Raw genomic sequence first — 20,032 nt, 5'->3', positions numbered from 1 at the left:
TTTTTGGGGAGAAACAATGGTTAAAATAAATGAATCACAAGCAGGTTTTAGACAGGGATATACTACTATTGATAACATGTTCATACTGCAGAGTTTTGTACAAAGATATCTTAATATCCAAAGAGGTAAGGCCTATGCACTATTTGTTGATTTCTCGAAAGCTTTTGATTCTGTACAAAGACATAAACTGTGGGATTTATTCAAAACAGGTGGCCTAAGTAGTAAAATGTTGGTCTCCAGAAGCAAACCAATGAATTAGAAAGTTATTGCGAACAGTGTAAGATGAATGTGAATATGAGTAAAACAAAAGTAATTGTTTTCAAGAAAGGAGGTAAATTGTCTCGACACGAAAAATGGTTTCCTTTTTTTTATAAATTCGCAAATTAAAGTAATCAAATATTGGCTAAGACATTTACGTATGTCGTCTTATCGTTTACCCAAAAAAAATGTTATGAAATGATGATTTTATATGACAGAAATGGACACACAAATTGGGTTGCGAAGGTAAAACGTCTTTTATTTACAACAGGCTTTAGTCATATGTGGTATGGGCAATTTGTTGAGACTCCCTCAATGTTTATTAACCTATTTACACAGAGACTGAAAGGTATATACCAACAGAACTGGCTTGAGAAACTTTCCACTTTCCATATGAACGTCACACACACACACGCACGCACGCACGCACACACGCACACGCACACACACGCACAATTACATACATACACACGCACAATTACAAAGACATAATCCTAGTGCACAATAAATGTGAAATGATAAAGAAAACTTTACACACTAATAGCATTAAGAATTGATCATCTGTAGCGCCTATATCTTCATCTCATCTAACAAAATCTTAGTTTTAAAGTACAGCGTGTGTGTGTGTGCGTGCGTGCGTGCGTGCGTGTGCGTGTGCGGGTGTGTGTTTGTGGTGTAGCTGGATTTTAGCAAAAACACAAATATAATATGGTGGCGAATGGTCCTGTGCGGAGCACTCGGGTCACAAATCAGTTGAAGTTAAAGCACCGTTGAGCTCGGGCAGTCCTTGGATGGGTGACCGTGTTTGGCAGCTTGACTCCTGACAGTTTCTAAGACTTCAGCTCTGCCCAACAATGAAGCACAACTGGTACGTGTGGTTTCACCTTAGGCAAGTGAGTTTGATCAAAATCGCTTCTGTTCACCCAGCAGAAAATAGGTACTCGGTGAGTCATATGACTATAACCTTCTCTCACCTAAAAGGTAGGTTGGGTTATCCGCGGTAATGATGATCAGATTCTGATTACAGCGTCCAGTGAGCAACTGGTCAGGTGGATATTGGGCGCTAAATAAAAATTAATTATTATTTTATTATTTCTTACATGTTATATGGTCTTCAGGCCCGAATAACACAACACAGTTATATAACACACGACCTTTACTGGACGAAGACAAAGACAAAACGATCTCGCATCACGGTGTATGAGTTCACGTGCGGGCGCACGCTACTGTTGATCATTGTTGCGTTCGGGCGATGCTGTCCAGTTACCGGGAACAACCTCACAATGTATATTATTATTTGAATAATGTATATACGCATGCCCGTAAGGTAATCATGCATTTCACTATGCATGTCCTCTGCTTTTCTTTGCGATTTCTTACGGGTATTGTCGCTATTCAACAGTGCTGGCGGTTTATTTTCTGTTCTACAAAAAAATCAAAAGAATATTTTGACAAACGTAACGGAAGGAGTGCTAAAGATACAAAATACTGTGATTCGCACATGAAATGGGTTTAAACAACCAATCTACCTGTACACCTGATAATAGGCAGGTTGCTCACATGTGTATCGGACATACTTGTCCTCGGTCTTGCAGTAATCAACTTTTTGGGTCGGCAATTCTTTGTGCCTCCTCGTGGCCTGGCTTGTTAACTATTCGGACGTGAATTTCTGGCCTAACAGATGCGAAATTTCGAAACAAGATGTCTCACGCCGGAATGGGCAAAAGCAAGGAAATGTAGAAAATGAAAGTCAGTTCAAACAATTATGACAGCAGGGAAGAGTAATGTGTAGATATAATTACAAATCTATGGATTTAAACACAGGTAAAGCAAGATGTTAGGTTTAAGTTGCTTTTGAAATCCCGGCTCAAGTTGGACCGAAAGCTTGTCATTTAAAGGTGGGCATTCTTTAAATACAATAAGTAGTGAATTTGCGGGGTGGTTTTGGATTAGATGTATATGTTAAAAAACATTTTCGAGCCGACGGAAACATGTATCGGAATTAACTGAAATATTTATGCTTTTTATATCAGGTTTCGTTTAACGATTCAACTTTTAGTCGTAATTAACATCGGTCAGCCAGTTCACAGGCTGCTCGTCTTTGTGAGTTTTAAAATATTTACTCGTTATAAGCCTTATTATGGTAAGCATTTGCGGCTTCCGATTGATCAGTATTATAATGAGAATATGTTGAATTAATCAATTGTAGCCATGGGTATCGTTAATGAGTGTAGTAGCCAATAATATATTTGGCCCGTCGCGGCTCGGCCCGTTCTGACTTTTAGGCCACCCAACTTATTGCGCAGTTTGGGTCGAGAATTTGAATGACAGCTTGAAAGAACGTGTTTGAGGTACAGAATAATGGGACATATCGGTGCACAACGATAGAATTATGTGCTTTAATTGTTCACCGTGGCAGTCAGCATCGGCTAATGTGATTTGTGACACATCTTTATACAAACAGACTCGAATTCGTCGAATGGAATGGAAGAAAACGGTTGTTTTAAATATAAACAGAGGCTACAATGTTTAACAAATAAACTTTTAAAAAAACCGAAAACATTTTAGAAATTTGTCAAACGTGACAATAAGATGTAATGCTTTATACAAAATTGGATATTGGATATGTATGTAGGTAAATGAAACCCACCAGGTAATCCGGTTATAAACAACATGATCATCAACGGCATGATCAGACATTGGGCTCGTCTCAAGAATATGCACCCAAACCGCATTAACAGACAGACGTGTTTTTATTTGGACTCACCATACACGGAAACGGAACTGGACCAGCAGGATTGGAGATTTTATGACAAGGAATAATTTGCCTCATGTTTATAATCTTAACGGTGACATAGAGATGCGTCATCTTTCTAGAGCTGTACAGAGAATTGTATTTGACGAATAGGTAATGACGTGGAACAATCTGGTTAAATCTGACGCCACACAAAATCGAAGGAATACGTTGCGTCAATATAGACTTTTTAAATCTGAATATTCTACTGAGGAATATCTTAAGTGCCCTATGCCTCGTGCTCACAGGAGTGCTAAGTTCCGGACTGGAGTTGCCCCTCTTAAGACCGAGACCGGACATCCCACTGTGTGGATGACGTTGTTTTAATTGCCCTGATGATGAAGATGAGCTCCACACGCTACTAAACTGCCCATTGTTTGAGAGTGAAACGGAGAGACTGCTTAATGTTTGCATGACTGTTTGTCCTACGTTTAACATGTTATCTGACTGAACTATTTTATATAAATAACTTTTACCTTTTCTTATTGTATTGTATTGTATTGTATTGTATATATGCATTTTAATATTTATTGTAGCCTTTTTTGGTGTCTCTCATAAATCCTTGTACTATATGTCGTATACAATTTTATTTTGTCAAATTTTGTATGTTATAATGAATTATATTTGTATACGAGTGAGACGTTAATAAACATTTCTTCTTCTTCTGATCAACAACGCACCTGGGAACCGATGACATGTGCCAACCAATTATGTCAGCGAGCCTGACCACCTGATCCCGTTAGTCGCCTCTTACGACAAATATGAAGGAGTTGCTGAGGACCAATTCTAACGGGATCTTCACGGGTCCAGTAGTGAGTGAGTGATTTTAGTTTTACGCCGCTCTCAGCAATATTCCAACTATGTGGCGGCGGTCTGCAAATAATCGAGTCTGGGCCGGACAATCCAGTGATCAACAACATGAGCATCAATCTGCGCAAATGGGAACCGATGACATGTGTCAACCAAATCAGAGACCCTGACCACCCGATCCCGTTAGTCGCCTCTTACGACAAGCATAGTCGCATTTTATGGCAAGCATGGGTTGCTGAAGGCCTATTCTACCCCGGGACCTTCACAGGTCACGGATCCAGTATTTTTGAAGAAAATGTCAATTGGTGGACTGTCAATCATTCCGTAACACACGCTTTTTGTTCACGTGACATTCTAAAGCTCGTGCTGCTGCGTTTTATCTAAAGCAAAGCCTTTGTAATGACGTTTCTGCCCAGGAGGTTGTCACATATACATCCAGTTTGACATCACGTCATTTCGCTCGGTTACAACAACGGAACAATTCAGCCTATCTGTTAGCCTAATGGTTAGCGCGTTCGCTCGTAACGCCGAAAAACCGAGTTCGATTCCCCACATGGATAGAGTGGTTGCCGGGAGAGAGAAGGTAGCAGGTTCGATGCCCAACCGATTGCTGGCATTCAAAGATAAATTGTTCTTATCCCCGGACATGTACTCTTCCTGAGAGGTGTATGATTATCATAGTGCAGCATTTCTTTAGTTACCCCTAACATGAAAAGGGTGCAATCTGGATTAGTCTAAAACAGACACTGGCTTTGTTTACTTGAGTTAATGTTTTTGTTCTGTTGGTCTGGGCTAGTACAGACACTGGCTCAGTTTACTGGCATTAATTCTTTTGTTCTCAGTTGGTCTGCAGATTGAGGAAATATTTGAATACTTTATTTTGCTGACTTTATATCCAGGTGAAGTAAGGGGATGTGAACGTATTTTTTATGTTTTAACAAAGGTTAAAAAGTTGAAAAGGAATCGAAGACGGATGTCTGAGCGATAGAGTAGCACCTATAGCCAGAGTCTTTAGCCATTTGTGTTTTAGTACCCGTGAAAATCCTGGGTAGAATCTTCAGCAACGGGATCGGGTGGTCAGGCTTGATTCAGGTTGACTCATACACTTATCTCAGTTGCGTAGATCGATGCTCATGCTGTTGATTATTTGATTATCTGGTCCAGACGTGATTACATACAGATTGCCGCAATATAGATGGACTGTTGCTGAGTGCGGCGTTCAACAACGAACAAAATCTACAAACTTTAATCAGTGGCTGGGAAAAAGGCACCCCTGCTTCAAATTTCCAAATTGATATCGCTTGTCGAATCTGACATAAGACGTATAGCCCCATGTTAGCCTATGCTGCCTATAAGATACGGACATGTAAAGCACAATGTCCAAGAAACAGTAACACGATGTTCTCGCTAAAACACATACAGTGATATGCGACCACATGTTTGCTGCAAACAATCGGATTACATGATGCCAAAGAACAGCTATTCTTTCAGTCAGTGAAACGGAAATTGTCGATATCGTGCGAAGGGCAAGGAGGTGACGTGGCGCTATATAGAGATCAGGGATTCCCGACAATGCTTGCAAAGAGGCGAGGTGAAACTTACGTGAGTTCCTTTGAGACAAACTAGTACGGTACCCATTGTATACTTGACACAACTTACATTTGAACGTATTTGATATAACTATGTTTAAGTCCTTTATCTCTGTTGTTGGCTAAAGTCACGGAATCTACCATTTACTCCCCCCCCCCCTCAACATACACACCTAACCCCCCCCCCCCCCCCCCCCCCCCAACATTCACACCTCAAAAAAAAAAAAAAAAAAAAAAAAAAAATCAAAAGTGGTTCTGGATCAAGTTGGTTCCCTGTTTATCAATGATAATCAGTCTTATTTATAAAGATGTTTTCACTGTCTCCAGTGTGGGTTAAAACATTTTTAACCCTATCTATATATATATGGCCACGCCATTCAAAGTGTAAGTCATAGTTCTGTTCGTAGAATGTGTGTTCATTTATGTTGTGGCTACATTGGTCCAGATCACTAACATCTGAAGGGTTGATTTAAACCCAGCTTATGCCCGTACAGATAGCAAGCTTTTTTTAAGGGGTATCCAAGTCCCTATGATCTTCAGTTGTTGTAGGTCTACGGCTCATTTGTATGGCATTGTGTGTAGAAAGCTCGTTTTTTTTCACATGCTAGTGTTAAACATTCATCTGTTAGCCCATTTATTTTATTGCCCTTTGTGGACAGGTATTATGTTGTCTACGTTTGTGTTTAGTTATATGCAGCTCTCATGGTCACGATATGGATGAAAAACTGCCGATTTAACTCACTCACTTTTGTGTTGTATATTTGAAGATACGCAGTCTTAATAACTATATATAATGTTGGCAATTGTGGTGTAAAACAATATCTACTTACGGAATAATTACAATTTGACACATGGTCGTCATAATTTTGTAAAATGGGTTTCAGGAAAGAGTGTTTCAAATTCAGAGGTCTTTTGGTCTTTTAGGCTCACAGGGGCCAGCTGGTACCGTTCTGTCATACCTCATCTGTATTTAATCCATTTGCATGAAACTTATAATATAAATATTTAATCTAAAAGACCCTTCAAATCCAGTGTTTTTCTACTCTTTGTTCAGCGGGTTATTGACAACAGAAGGAAATTGTATATTCCTCACATGCTCTCTTACACCCCGCCACAAACCCCGCCCACTAGCTGAACTCTTTACAGCGTATCGACCCATTTCACTTAACCGTGGCTTATGAATGTAGGCGAGATTCCGTCCAGACTGCTACATTTATTTATAGCGTGTACACTAGAAGCGTTGCAGTGTTGACATCAGTGACAAGTATACGACAGGCCGCTCATCTGGGTTATAATTTCGCCGTGTCTTGTACCCGAGGCTGATCCAGTCTACCCGCTGCATGACAGGTACAGTTAAAATGTATAGTTTGATACTGAATTGTCAGTTGGATTTATTTGGAATTAAACAAGGAATCATCACATGGCTTATTCCGCGATGTACTATATTTAGTATCGATATATGTACTACGGCCATAGTGTTATATTATATTGCCTGTTGACATTTTCTGTGCAAACAGATTTAGAACATAATTGCTTTGATATCGACTATCAATAGGGATATGCTGGACATTTTGGTGTAAGTATTAATGCCCAAATTATAGTTATAAACATTCGCCCAACTTTGACATGTGTCAGAGTCCCCAAGGTGAAGGTCTCACGTAGGTTTGTAGTAATGAATCTCCAGCAAAGAACATAGTTCAATCCCGTAATTGTTGTCAAGCATTACATGCTTAGATTTAGGATTGTACGCACATACTTCGTTACTGTGGTGCAAATCTTAACAACGTAACAGCCCACTTTGACAACCATGCTCAGGTCACCGTGACCTCACTTATCACGTGGTTGGTATCCGTACTTGGCGAACATGTGGTCTAGCAACATATTTTGTAAAACACTATGGGTCTTCTAGGTAATTAATTACGGATTTGAGGAAGAAAAAGTAATACATTTCAGCTCCCTTTTGTAGATTCAGGAACATTGCAGAAACCAAGAAGCACGGCCGGGTCATATACCTGTTACTATCGCCGTAACATTTTTTATATATAATTGATAATTGTTATTTCCTGTTTCGCCTGTTACAGTAAACAGAGCTAGGGTCTCTAGTGTTTGCAAGAACGGTTGCGGTAATACAATCGCACTATACTGAAATGTGTTGCGTCAATAAAAGTTGTAATTACTTGAATTGTGATTAATGTTCAAGTTGTCTTTCATAAGTTGCCGACTAGTTTGACAGTTATTCATACGTTTAGCGAAGCAAAGGCGTCAGCGATAAGACTTTGGTGATCTGTAGCCTTTTTAAATAGTTATTATATCTTTAATTTGAATTCTATATTTTGGTCAGGTTAGGATTATGATAAGTCTGATACGCCTTACTGTTTTACTGTCCAATGTTGGCAGACATTTGAAGAGGAATAGTTATTTTCCCCTCTCTAGACGGAGTAACTGTTGTTAACTGTTTGTGATGTCCTATGTCAAGCTGCTGTGGTGGAACACTAATAATTCGTGCTTTTAAAACATAGGTATAGATATTACTTATGTTACAGGTGGTGGAAACCTGATGAGAGTAGAATACCGAAAGTTCCTCATTCATGGCTGTGTTAGCGAGCGAAACATTCCAGCTAGACATTCCAGGGCTCTTTATATCTGTGTCAGAGGCGCGGCTGTAGTCAGAGGCTTAGACTAACAACCATTCTCTGAAATGAACATATTTTACTGAAAAAATGTTCATAGTTAAAAAATAATAATATAATGATACTGGAGCCCTGAGACTTTCTTCATGGAATCTAGACTTGCCATATTTTCTAGTCTTGCATGGGTTTTCTTGGATATATTTGCTTTTCAGGGTCTGTAGGACAGACTATCAGAGGCTCCGATACTGTTTCTGCGCCGCTTGTTTCCAAGTGAACACCACAATCCGCTTGTTTATTGTGTAATGATTCGTGCACAGGAGTGAGTGAGTGAGTGAGTGAGTTCAGATTTACGTCCCTTTTAGCAATATTCCAGCTATATCACGGTTGGGGATACCAGAAATGGGCTTCACACGGCCTTCCGGTCCTGTACGCCGTGAAAATGCCAATAGTTTAGATGCTTGTCACCGAACCAACCGAACCGTTTGCTCAATTTATCATGGAATGACCTCATCGAGGTTCACACGCCAAATTGCGTACAGGTACTTCATCCCTTGGAATAGAGACTGGGAGATTCTCACGACCAATTTTACAAAGGATTTGTAAACTGTGTGACTCTACAGTAATCGGAGATGACATCCACCTTCTAACTGTATGGACCCGTGAAGGTCTACCCGGGGTAGAATAGGCCTTCAGCAACCCATGCTTGCCATAAACGGCGACCATGCTTGTCGTAAGAGGCGACTAACGGGATCGGGTGGTCAGACTCGCTGACTTGGTTGACACATGTCATCGGTTCCCAATTGCGCAGATCGATGCTCATGTTGTTGATTACTGGATTGTCTGGTCCAGACTCGATTATTTACAGACCGCCGCCATATAGCTGGAATATTGCTGAGTGCGGCGTAAAACTAAACTCACTCACTCACTCACTTCTAACTGTATGCATTGTTATTCCGAATTATAAGATTTATGGAAATACGTTACCTCCTTGGAACCCGAATCTCATTCCACTGCAACAAAACTGCTACTTAATGAACATTCCATGTGTGTTTCTAAGTAAATCAATCCCTAACCGCGCTTGTTTACAGAAGTTACAGGCGCCGTAAGCTTTATACCAATCGTTAGCTGGCTTTGTATTGTTTAATAGGTGTGTGGTATCTAATGAAGACCTTTAGCATGAAACCATAACATAAGATTATTTATGAACAACATTTCTGAACTTTGTGACGGGTTATCACTTGTAAGAACAAATGACTTCATTGGCGTGATGTTGTGTTAATCGTTTTCAGTATGTAACTGTGTATGTCACACCGCCAACTGCAACTGCAGCAAAGTGCATTTCAAACAGCCAGGATTACTGTCTCCTCTGAGTTCCCTGGAACAATCTGTCACCTCTGAACAAGTCACACTATGATCGAAAACTATCATTGTTTGCTTATCAAATTGATTTTATTAAACTGAACCTGCTTTTAACGACACACTCCATATTGCAGCTTCCTATAACAGGACTCATATTGTGGTTATTGAGACGATAATTAACCCAGCTAGGATATGATGACAGTTATTTACGATCCCAGCCTCATTGGTTGCCACATAAAGCTGTAACCATACATCATAATTATTTGTGTCAACCAGTTCTAACACTGATCTTCATGCTCGCACACACAAATGGTACAAGTACCTAGAAATACTATCTGTTAGAATTAGTTGTTAGCAAGCCATACTTGTAGTAAGATGTGACTAACGGGATCGGGTGTTTAGGCTCTTCTACTTGATTATTCAACTTGAAGATTTGCAGTATCATTGCTGAGTCCGGCGTTCACAACAAACAGTCACTCAATGATGCAATGGTGCTTTGATTTGCTTATAGAACGTACGTGGATCGAACCGCTGAAATGGACACGGAATGTATAAGGATATGGGATGTTAGAGGCGCAAGCCTGCGGAGTTTCGTGTGTAACAGGTAAGACTTGATACATTCTCTTTAAGAGTTAATGGATGTGGTAAAACTGTGTGCTCAGAACGATAACATGGCCCTTGATTCAGCTTAACTTAATGCTGTGAATAATGAATAGCAGAGACAATAGGTCATCATGTATCATGTCCTTACCTGACAAGTAGCAGGTAAAGATTCGAAATATGGATCTCGGAAATCTGTGACAAAGGGGCGTTGGGTGGTCAGCACCGTCGACATAGCTGATGTCAGTCACTGGATTGTCTGGTCCATAATAGTGCTGTTCCGATTAGTCGATTTAATCGAACGTTGTCTACAATGACCAAAAGACCACACGAGTGATTGTATTTCTGGAACCGTTTGAAACAATTGGCAATTGAACATGTCTTCAAAGTTGTCGTCCTTAGTATTGGTGATCAGCCTTCAGTTGCTAGTGATATATAGCCCGTTCTTAGATTGTACTGTTGTCTTGAGGTATATTTTTGTGATAGCGTACTAGTTTTAAATTAAGAGCTGTGATATTCTGGTAGTTTTACTGTCCTTTGATGAATGTTTTTTTATCTAATACATTCATCGGGGTGAATATTGATATACACGTAAAGTGTTCTCGTCACGATATGCCTGCAATATTGCCGATGTGGCGTTAAATTTTAACTCACTCACTCACTCACTTGAAACTTGTCAGGGCCTGAAAGCTTATTTGGTTCTTAGAAACCTCGCTTCATGACTTAATATTGCTTGAAGACTCCAGGAAGTGTATGTTCATGGTATATTAGTCATCACTTCAAAGTAGCAGGTTGCATCATGTTATTCATATCTGCAACAACACCCTGGATAGAAAAATCTGACACATGACGCCAACCAACTTTGATTAATATTGTTCGTTGGTAATGAAGCAATCATCAATTGTGAGATTTCAACCAATTACCAACACGAGTGCAGACTTATAGTTAAAATTAGCAAGCGAAGTTACATATGTATTTGGTTTCAAAAATAGTTAATGAAATTCACATTACTTTCTACGTCGGATAGGACCGTGAAAGCAATACTCTTAACTTTTTTTAACTTTTTATTTTTGCCTGGTCAAAGCAGAACTGATATTTATTTGTTCCTCATTTCTCAGCTTTTCAAGATTACAAGGGGTGATATCTGAAAATACAGGAATACCGCCATTACATCAGCTGCTGCTTGTTCAAAATATGAAACTTGGCAACAACAACTGGCGACCATATTCTTCTGCCATTTGGTATTTGTTTTCCATGAACGACCCCTCGCAGAGTGGTGAGCTAGACCATCTTTTAGACGTGTGGACGTCATTACATTCGGAATTATGTATGTAAAGAATATGTCCTTGTTTAACAATGCATGGGTGAGTCAGTTTAGTTCAGCTGTGGACAGGGACAGCAATAATCTGGGAGCATAGTATTGAGGACTCCGGGTATAAAACACATGATCCTGATACGCCTAGGGGAGGTAATTCTGCAAAGCGAATTGCGGCGACATAGCCGCCAGGGAAGCATGGAGTAGGAGCAGGTATGGATGGGCGACATGTGACTAACACGGGTATGTAATGCAATGTATAGGATAATTTTCTTGTAAAAGTATGGGGGTGTACTGGTACTTAACAGTTAAAGATATAAGAACGTATAGAAGGATGTAGAAATACGTTTGTCACGTGAATGTAGGTATTAAGCACTCTCAGGGATACGTACATAAAGACACGAAGAATTGTTTGCGAATACAACTTTTTAGCTTTCCTGTTTAACGCCACACTCAGCAGTATTCCAGCTGCGTGGCGGTCTGTAAATCTGGACAGGTCAATTCAATGATCAACAGCATGAACATCAATCTTCGCAACTGGGATATGATGACGTGTCAACCAAATCAGTCAGCCTGATGACCCTTATCTCATTAGTCATATCTTACGACAGGTATGGATTGGTGAAGACCAATTCTAACCAGGATGTTCACGGGGTGCGATGAAACGACCAGAGAGGTCGTACACCGTAATGCATGAGCAATCTATATACTTGAGAGTTGTAACTCTTGAATCAGATAATGACATGGGTTTTAAGTACGGACTAAGCCAGTAACCATACCATTCAAGAATGAATCGACGCTCAAGAATAACACATCACTGTTTCAGAAATACCGGACATACGTTCAACCTCATCCAGCACCACTGACCCAGATGACCATAGCACATACGTAGATATGAAAAATATACTGACCAATGCAAGGTCTACACAGAAGCATCTAGTTGAAGGAACGGGCGCTTTAAGGCAAGTTGAAGCTTTTTTAAGGTCACTCGAAATGTTATTATAAACCCTAAAAGTTCCACCAGGAAAGACTTCAACTAGTCTGTTAGCACGTAATATCGATTTCGTCCTTTAATATTTTCAAAATGAAATACGGACATTTTTTACACTATGACAATACTGGATTAACACGTTACCTGAAAGTTTCACCGAGAATGTAATGATTAATTAATGTTTCTTTTCCGTTTTGGAAGGGGTTGAGGAGTGCCTTCAAGAAGTAATTTTTAAACATATTTACAAGTTGTAAATCTAAAAACGGTAACACAGCAGAGATCGGGAGCACTCAGACGATGACTGAGGGAATCTGCCCAATGGTAAATGTAGTCTTTTGTGCCAGATGTTTATGATATAAGTCATTCTATGTCCTGTGTTGTGTTACAGATGTTTTGTTGACGATGAAAGTAAAATACTCAACACGAAAATTCAAGATACCAAACGAATATTCATTGAATGCCAGAAAAGTGTTGATGGTCTACTGTCAGTGTTCGGATTTGCGCTCACTCTGAAGCTTTTGAGCCCAGATGGCTATATGGGACTTCTTGAATTGCGGAAAGTGAAGAACAAATACTTTTACTTTTTAGAGCAATGTGAAAAGGTAAGATGATAGGCGACCTATGTTGGTAAGCACAAGAAAAGAGTAGTCCACTCACGGCATAACTGCACATGCAAGGATCGGCTTACCAAATCCCAGTTTCGTCCTGTTTCATTTTGGTCCGGTACCACCACATCCGTCCTGGTTGCGTTTATATACATGGAGGTATCTGAGGCCTCCATCAGTTGCAGGGGCGTTATGTATGTGAAATAATGGTCAAAGTAGCTTAAAATACAAGTCACTCTCACAGTTCACTATTTGAATTATACATGAAGAAACGTGAGTTTTGATCGAATGGAAACTCTTACAGACTGATCGTAAAATTCCTCTCAAACGAACACAGGTCTCTACAGATTTATCATTCAAAGATATTGTTCAGCAGAGCATCATCCAGATATCTACTGCGTGTATGCCCGATTTGGACATGTACTTTCGACCTATGGGTGTTTCTTTGAACAAACTGCAATTATTCAGCACTTTATGATCTCTGCCTCATCGTTGTCCAAATATCTGTTTATAAAGCAACAACATGAAATTAAAACACACCAAACGTCAAATATGTTCAAAGGACATTATATGATAAATAAAATACTACATATTATAATGAATCTTGAAAATTGTATGTTCAGAGTAAAATATAGACATTAACGAAAACGCCTTTGTTTCACAGTCTGCATTTATATTGCGAGGTTCTGTGTTATGTTAAGTTTTACTTTGTGCTGTCAAAATGCCCGTATCACATGATGCCACTTCAGCTTGCAGTGGAGCTTACCGAATACAAGGGGCTTTCAAGGGAGGATTCAAAGTTTAAGAAAGCGGTTAATCTCTCGGAGAAGCATCGGTAAGTTCTATGCAGCTGCCGATGAATGGTGGCTTTTTACAGGTTATCATATGACGTTGATCGACCGTGTAAACCATAAGATAACAATGTTATCTCTTATCGCGAAACGTGCGAAAGAGGTCACCTGAATAGATAGTTTTTTGTGTTCAGTGGCCATACCAGACAAACATTTGCTTAACGTTCCGAGAAGGGTTTAGTTAAGATGTGCACGTTGAGCGAGTGTACCTGTAAAAATATATAGTTATTTGGCATTGTATAGAAATGAGTGCGATTCACTCAGGGAAGAATAACCCTACACAGATTCAAAGTTTATATCAGTGAAAGAAAATACATGCAAGCTTCAACTTCAGATATTCAATTCAGATTGTAAATATATGTATTATAAAGGCTTAACTATCTTTGCTTCCCACAAGGCCACTATGCTTGTCGTTAGAGGCGACTAACGGGATCGGGTGGTCAGGCTCGCTGACGGTTCTCAATTGCGCAGATCGATGCTCATGTTGTTGATCACTGGATTGTCTGGTCCAGACTCGATTTTTTACAGACCGCCGTCATATAGCTGGAATATTGCTGAGTGCGGCGTAAAACTAAACTCACTAACCCACGTTGTGTTCAGGTTATGACAGCGTGTGTTCCATATGGTAAGATGTCTATACTCTATCTTATACATGATACAGTATCGTTACTTTTGTAATCTTTGTCACCCCAGGGTTGAGGCTGAAATGAACATGGCACGTTTTGAGAGATTAATGCTCCTTTCAGAGGGTAAAACGGACATGTAAGTAGATATTTTGTATATGTGTATAGTAACATCGATACATTTAACCCCCGTTTGACATGATACTCAAGATATCCAAGCATATAGAATGGTAAATCTGCACATTCACCAAATAATATGCAGATGTAGTTTTACTATTTTTTTTTATATTTTGATAGTGGATACATATTGAATAATGTGTACAAATAAACATAGAGTACGTATCTCTATATAGGGAGACACAAAAGGCTGGGGAAATATTGGTTCACAGCCTGGAGAAATTGAACAACGACTTGGGGGAGATTTACTCGGGATCGTCAGACACAAACAGGTAAATAATGTCAGAAGTGTCTGTAAGTTACGACTATTTACATACGCTTGGACAGTGTTTGCCATTTGAAACCAAGTAAGATGCAAATGCTTTAGATGAAAGGAGACCAGCCTCCGTCTGTATAAGCTATAACACAACGTGTGCGCACGTGTTCGGCATCAGACCTCGTCCGCATTAGAGTAACATGGTATAATTTGTTTCAGTCGTGAAATCCAGAAACTCAATGTGATTTGGAAAATGAGGAAAAATGTAGCTGATGCGTTTGCTGAACATCAGTCCCAGTTGGCCGTTACTGTTTCAAAGGTAAGCAGGTTTTTTGCTCTAATGTTCTTTTATCAAGGTTCGAACATTACAGGGAGTGAGTTGATAAGTTACTTCTAAGACGATTTTAGCAATATTCCAGCAATATATCACAGCGAAGAACACCTTATTGACATCACACGACTTTTGAAGGTGTTGGTGTTAGATCGCCGACTTTGTGTGACTCACCACCATATTGACAAGTGTTTTCCAGGTCTGATAAGGACTCAACTCAGAAAGTTCTGGAATTTCTTCTTTACTACAGAAATGTAATCCAGTTTAGCATATGTTACATTGACAGTTTACTTGTGATACCTCCTTTGCATATATTTAACAAGCGGAATGTTTATTTCAGTGGCAAGCCTATCTGCAACGTCTCACGGCTTTGAAGACATGTAAATAGGAGGCCTTAATGACGCTCACTTGGCACACAAGACGAAATAACCGTTATAATGATCTGGAAAACGTGTTTATTAAGCTTGTTTTGTCTTGATTGTTGGCGAAATATATTCAGATAAATCTTCAGGACATAAAAAGGTGTATATTTTTGGAGTTAGAAAACTCAACTGAAATACGATGATTCTCAAGGACGTGTTAAAGGTCAAAGGACAGATTTGTGCCAGTTTACATTCATGATTGTTCATTATCATATGGTGAAATTATCTTTAAATGTATCATACTAGAAGTTTACAGGACTAACTGAACGCAAATACTCGAATGTTCCGTGTCTTGAAGTCTTTTGTAATGTGATGTTTATGTATCGTTTGAATCCATTGTTTAGATTTCAGCTATGCCAACATGTTGAGAAAGTTTGGAAGTAACCTATCCCGCTAGTCGTTTCTCCCATAGAAGACACACTTCCTCTTCAGTGGTGCACACGCTCCGCTCGGCTGAACAACAAGAAATAACATTCCTACATGATGACATTCGAAATACCCATTTATATCTGTCCTATTAGTCCGCACTGTATTTATTGTTGTTGGATTATGTTGTCGGACGCCTAGGAAATATTGTTTTTTGTTTTCACGCTACTGTTAAGCTGACTCTAGCTTTATTATAAAAAGTAAATTTATTTTAAACACACCAGGGGCATGGGTACCACTGAGGAGAAAGTGGGTATACAAAATGTCTTTCGTGTTCTTATTTGTTTAGTTAGATTTGTTTTCTCAAAACCGTTGGTCAGTCGGTATTGAGATTGTTTACAGATGACTGCATAAAATATTTGGCGAGTTCTTAATGTAAAAATGAATTAGACATTTTCGTTTGTAAGACGACGGGTTTGACCAAAAGGACAGAAACGAACTTCTTCAACTGTTCATTTGTCTTTTGTAAAAGAATGTATCAGATATATACTGGATATAAGGATACAATTCACACCTGTGATAATGCATGCAAATACTTATTTTATCTGTCTCAAGATATTATTGTCATTATTAAATGATATGTATATAGAATATGAATTCAACTAGTGCTTGCTCAAGGCGCTGGTATTTGTTTATCTCAATTATTGCATGTCAATCTCAACGACACATCGTATCATCAATCTCAACTCCCTGTATACAGAGAGAGAAAAGAGAGAGAAAATGTTTTATTTATGTGTCACATGTTACAAATATATCAAATGTACTTACATATTTTAAGACACTGATGAAATATAACATCCGGTGCACGAAGTGAATAATCTATTCCGTTTTAGATGTTTTATACAGGTCCACCACAGGGCTGTCTAAATTGTTAAGAATAGTAACTACAATTTTATTCCAGGATTTCGAAAAGGTATTGGAGCATCTACATATGGCACTCGGTATTCTCGACAGTTCAGTGCAACATAGCTTACGCAAAAAACGTACAGTTTCAATTTTTTTAGAGAAAAGAAATCGTCCTAACCCATCTCTCCTTGGACCGCTAAATTTGGGATCTTCCTGGAAGAATCTACAGACCTTATTTGTACTGCATCTATACAACTGAATTGTTTTGTACCCCATATGGGTGACCCGTGGGATAGGACAGGCTGGACAAGATTATTGTATAACGAATTGAAGACGTTATAATCCAAACCACCACAAGATTTAAATGTACACATGCTAACACCATGTCCAAGTGAACGACTTGCAGATTTAGAAATTTCTGTAGCAGTAAAGGTCATATCAATATTTTCCTGTAACCAAACGTCAAGATCTTCATACGCACTGGCATAGTAAATAGCAGTATCACCATTTTGGAACACAACTTGTGACCTACTGAAACAGCGGGGTCGGTCGGTGACTAACGACGTTAGTTTTCTTCTTATTAAAAGTTAAACGCCAACGTTTACACCAATTATCAAAACAATCTAACGTTCGCTGGAGGAACAACCCTGTTATCAAAGCAATATCATCAGCGTACAATAGTGTACTCAACATAACTCCATCAATGTTAACACCACAATTAAGGTTGTTGATTTCTTCGGCCAGGTCATTAATGTAAATAGAGAACAGGGTCAGTGACATCACGCAGCCCTGTCTAACACCGGAATTTAAATTAAATATATCGGTGAATCGGTTGTTTATTCGTATACGAGCTTTAGAATTATTTCACATCGATTGAACAACATAAAATTTTTTTTTCGTTGATTCCAGGTTTTAACAGGTTATACCATAGACAATTTCTATCTACCTCTTCAGAGGCTTTTATTGCATCGATGAAGCGCACAAAAGTGGATTTTTAGTTACCTTTCTGCTATTGATTAGTGAACATAGGCTATAAATATGTTCCAATGTACTATGCTTGCATCGGAAGGCATTCTGTTCCTCAACCAGCACGTCATGTAGTTCTAACCACTTTGTAAGTCTAGTATTAAGAATATCTGAATGCATTTACATGGTACAGAAAGCAGGGAAACACCACGCTAGCCAAATGGGTCACGTAGGTCACCCTCTTGTTTCTTGATCAGGTTTATAGAGCTTGTACGCCAAATATCCGGATATTTAATGTTTTCAAAGCAAAATGTAAACAGTCTAAATACAACTCTTGGTGCCACTAGGCGCACCGAGTTTTATTGTGGCTCTCTCATCCTAGCGAGGTACCAATTTCACAAACTGTGTGGACTCCGAGACATAGTCACAGTACTTGTGCATTTTATTGATATGGTTCTTATCTAAGATATTACATAGCTGACTTAGATCTTCATACAAAAACGTCACTCCGACCTATTTTCAAAAAAAACCGTTTTTGTAAAAGTGTGTACAAACTATCATGGGGAGATGATGTCTTAGTGACATACAGAATAGTGATAAGTACAAAAGTACATAATAATGACAACAGCTGCAAATATATCTTTTCAATAAACTTGTGTAATATGACTTGGGTGAATTGCTTGTTTGTATGCCTGTATTCATAACACTTCAACGTTACCTGTGGGTGTAGAGGTTTATCAACCCACCCATTTCAGTTACAACCAAGACTTGCATTGACTCTAAATTAGACGAATAGTATTAACATCTTCGTATTGAAGCCTGCGATTCTATTAATTACAATCAGTATATGGACACTTTATCTGTTACCTGTCATGGTCTGCAGGTAAAACTGTGCTTGAAGTACTTGAGCCATGTGGCAGCTTGTTCATCTTAACCCGATCAAGTGAATATTAATACATTGCGTGACCGCGTCACAACTGGTTGGGTATATTATTGTAAAAGGCTGCACCTTTGTCAACGTATCCGAACAGCAAGGTAGCCGTTTCACTTCTCAGTGTCAAGACATCTTCAACTGTTCCACCTTTCTTTAAACAAGAAGCTAAGGGTGGTTTGATGTTTCTGATTCTGACCGAACAGCAGCATCTGGTATTTCCAGTAATAATTGAACTAGGTGTATAGACTTAAATATAGTGAATCTGATTGTGAAAGTAACTGACGTCTGTACGCTGCAATGTTAGTAAACCAAATAGAAACAAATAGTATATGACTCTATGAAAACATGAAATGGTAGGGTTTATTTTCAGTAGTGTTGCTTTCCAGGGCAACTCCTGTTACAAATCCGTGCGCACAAAAACTCAACATTAATAACATTCCCCACGTCCCAATTTAATGGAATTACGAAGTTACGTTTAGGCCATTTGACCTCCCGTGTCATGCATATGGTGAAATGCTCAGGTCAAACTGACCAAGATGATGAGTGGGTAACAATAATTATTGTGCCATCTTTATTTTTAAACCATTGGGAATGCATCCAGCCATTGTGAGACACTGAGCAATTTCATGTATTAGTTTTACCTGGACTCGCAATTCCTAGTTTCTGGGGTCCTTGCAGGCGATGAGGGTACTGTGAAGTAACGGTGAACGTTTTGATAATTTCTTTACTGCCTGGAATGAGACATTGATCATGTGAACAGGGGAGTGAGTGAGTTTAGTTTTACCCCGCACCCAACAATATTCCAGCTATGTGGCGGCGGTCTGTAAATAATCGAGTCTGGACCAGATAATCCAGTGATCAACAACATGTGCAGAGATCTGTGCAATTGGGAACCGATGACGTGTCAACCAAGTCAGCGAACCTGACCACTCGATCCCGTTAGTCGCCTCTTACAAGCACAGTCCTTTTGTAGCAAGCATGGATTGCTGAAGGCCTATTCTACCCCGGGACCTTCACGGGTCCATGTGAACAGGTGGATGAAATGCTGTAGGTACCCTCCCTGATTGAAACAACCAGACACTTTTTGCTTAGTCACAGATGAATACAATGAATAATATTGTGCATCCCGTAGAAGCAGTGAATTTCTTCCGCGTCATTTGTTTACATCTGTGCGTATTGGGTGCACATTTGCTCGTCAAATTAAAAGAAAAACAGGAAGAAACGCCGAGTATGGTATTAAACCAACCAA

At 39.3% G+C, this 20,032-nt stretch overlaps 1 protein-coding gene across 1 annotated transcript; it reads left to right on the top strand.

Annotated features, from left to right (window-relative positions):
• Nucleotides 1-6,628: 6,628 nt before the first annotated feature.
• Nucleotides 6,629-18,515, top strand: LOC137296990 (uncharacterized). The gene is made up of 10 exons (XM_067828922.1): nt 6,629-6,798; nt 9,952-10,044; nt 11,159-11,316; nt 12,182-12,317; nt 12,735-12,948; nt 13,701-13,786; nt 14,496-14,564; nt 14,779-14,874; nt 15,078-15,177; nt 15,530-18,515. The coding sequence occupies exons 2-10, from the start codon at nt 9,977-9,979 to the stop codon at nt 15,575-15,577; spliced, it is 975 nt and encodes a 324-aa protein (XP_067685023.1). The 5' UTR covers nt 6,629-6,798; nt 9,952-9,976; the 3' UTR covers nt 15,578-18,515.
• The last annotated feature ends 1,517 nt before the right edge of the window (nt 18,516-20,032 follow it).

The sequence above is a fragment of the Haliotis asinina genome, chromosome 9 (assembly GCF_037392515.1).
Source record: "Haliotis asinina isolate JCU_RB_2024 chromosome 9, JCU_Hal_asi_v2, whole genome shotgun sequence".
In the NCBI taxonomy this organism is placed as follows: domain Eukaryota; kingdom Metazoa; phylum Mollusca; class Gastropoda; order Lepetellida; family Haliotidae; genus Haliotis; species Haliotis asinina.
Note: the sequence above shows the minus strand (reverse complement) of the source record. Positions and strands in the feature narration are given on the sequence as shown.

Excerpts from the sequence above, each read along its gene's own strand:
- LOC137296990 (XM_067828922.1), top strand. The coding sequence starts at position 9,977 with ATGGACACGGAATGTATAAGGATATGGGATGTTAGAGGCGCAAGCCTG. Across the intron at positions 10,045-11,158 it reads CGGAGTTTCGTGTGTAACAG|CTTTTCAAGATTACAAGGGG; the intron begins GTAAGACTTGAT and ends CTCATTTCTCAG. Across the intron at positions 13,787-14,495 it reads AATCTCTCGGAGAAGCATCG|GGTTGAGGCTGAAATGAACA; the intron begins GTAAGTTCTATG and ends TTGTCACCCCAG.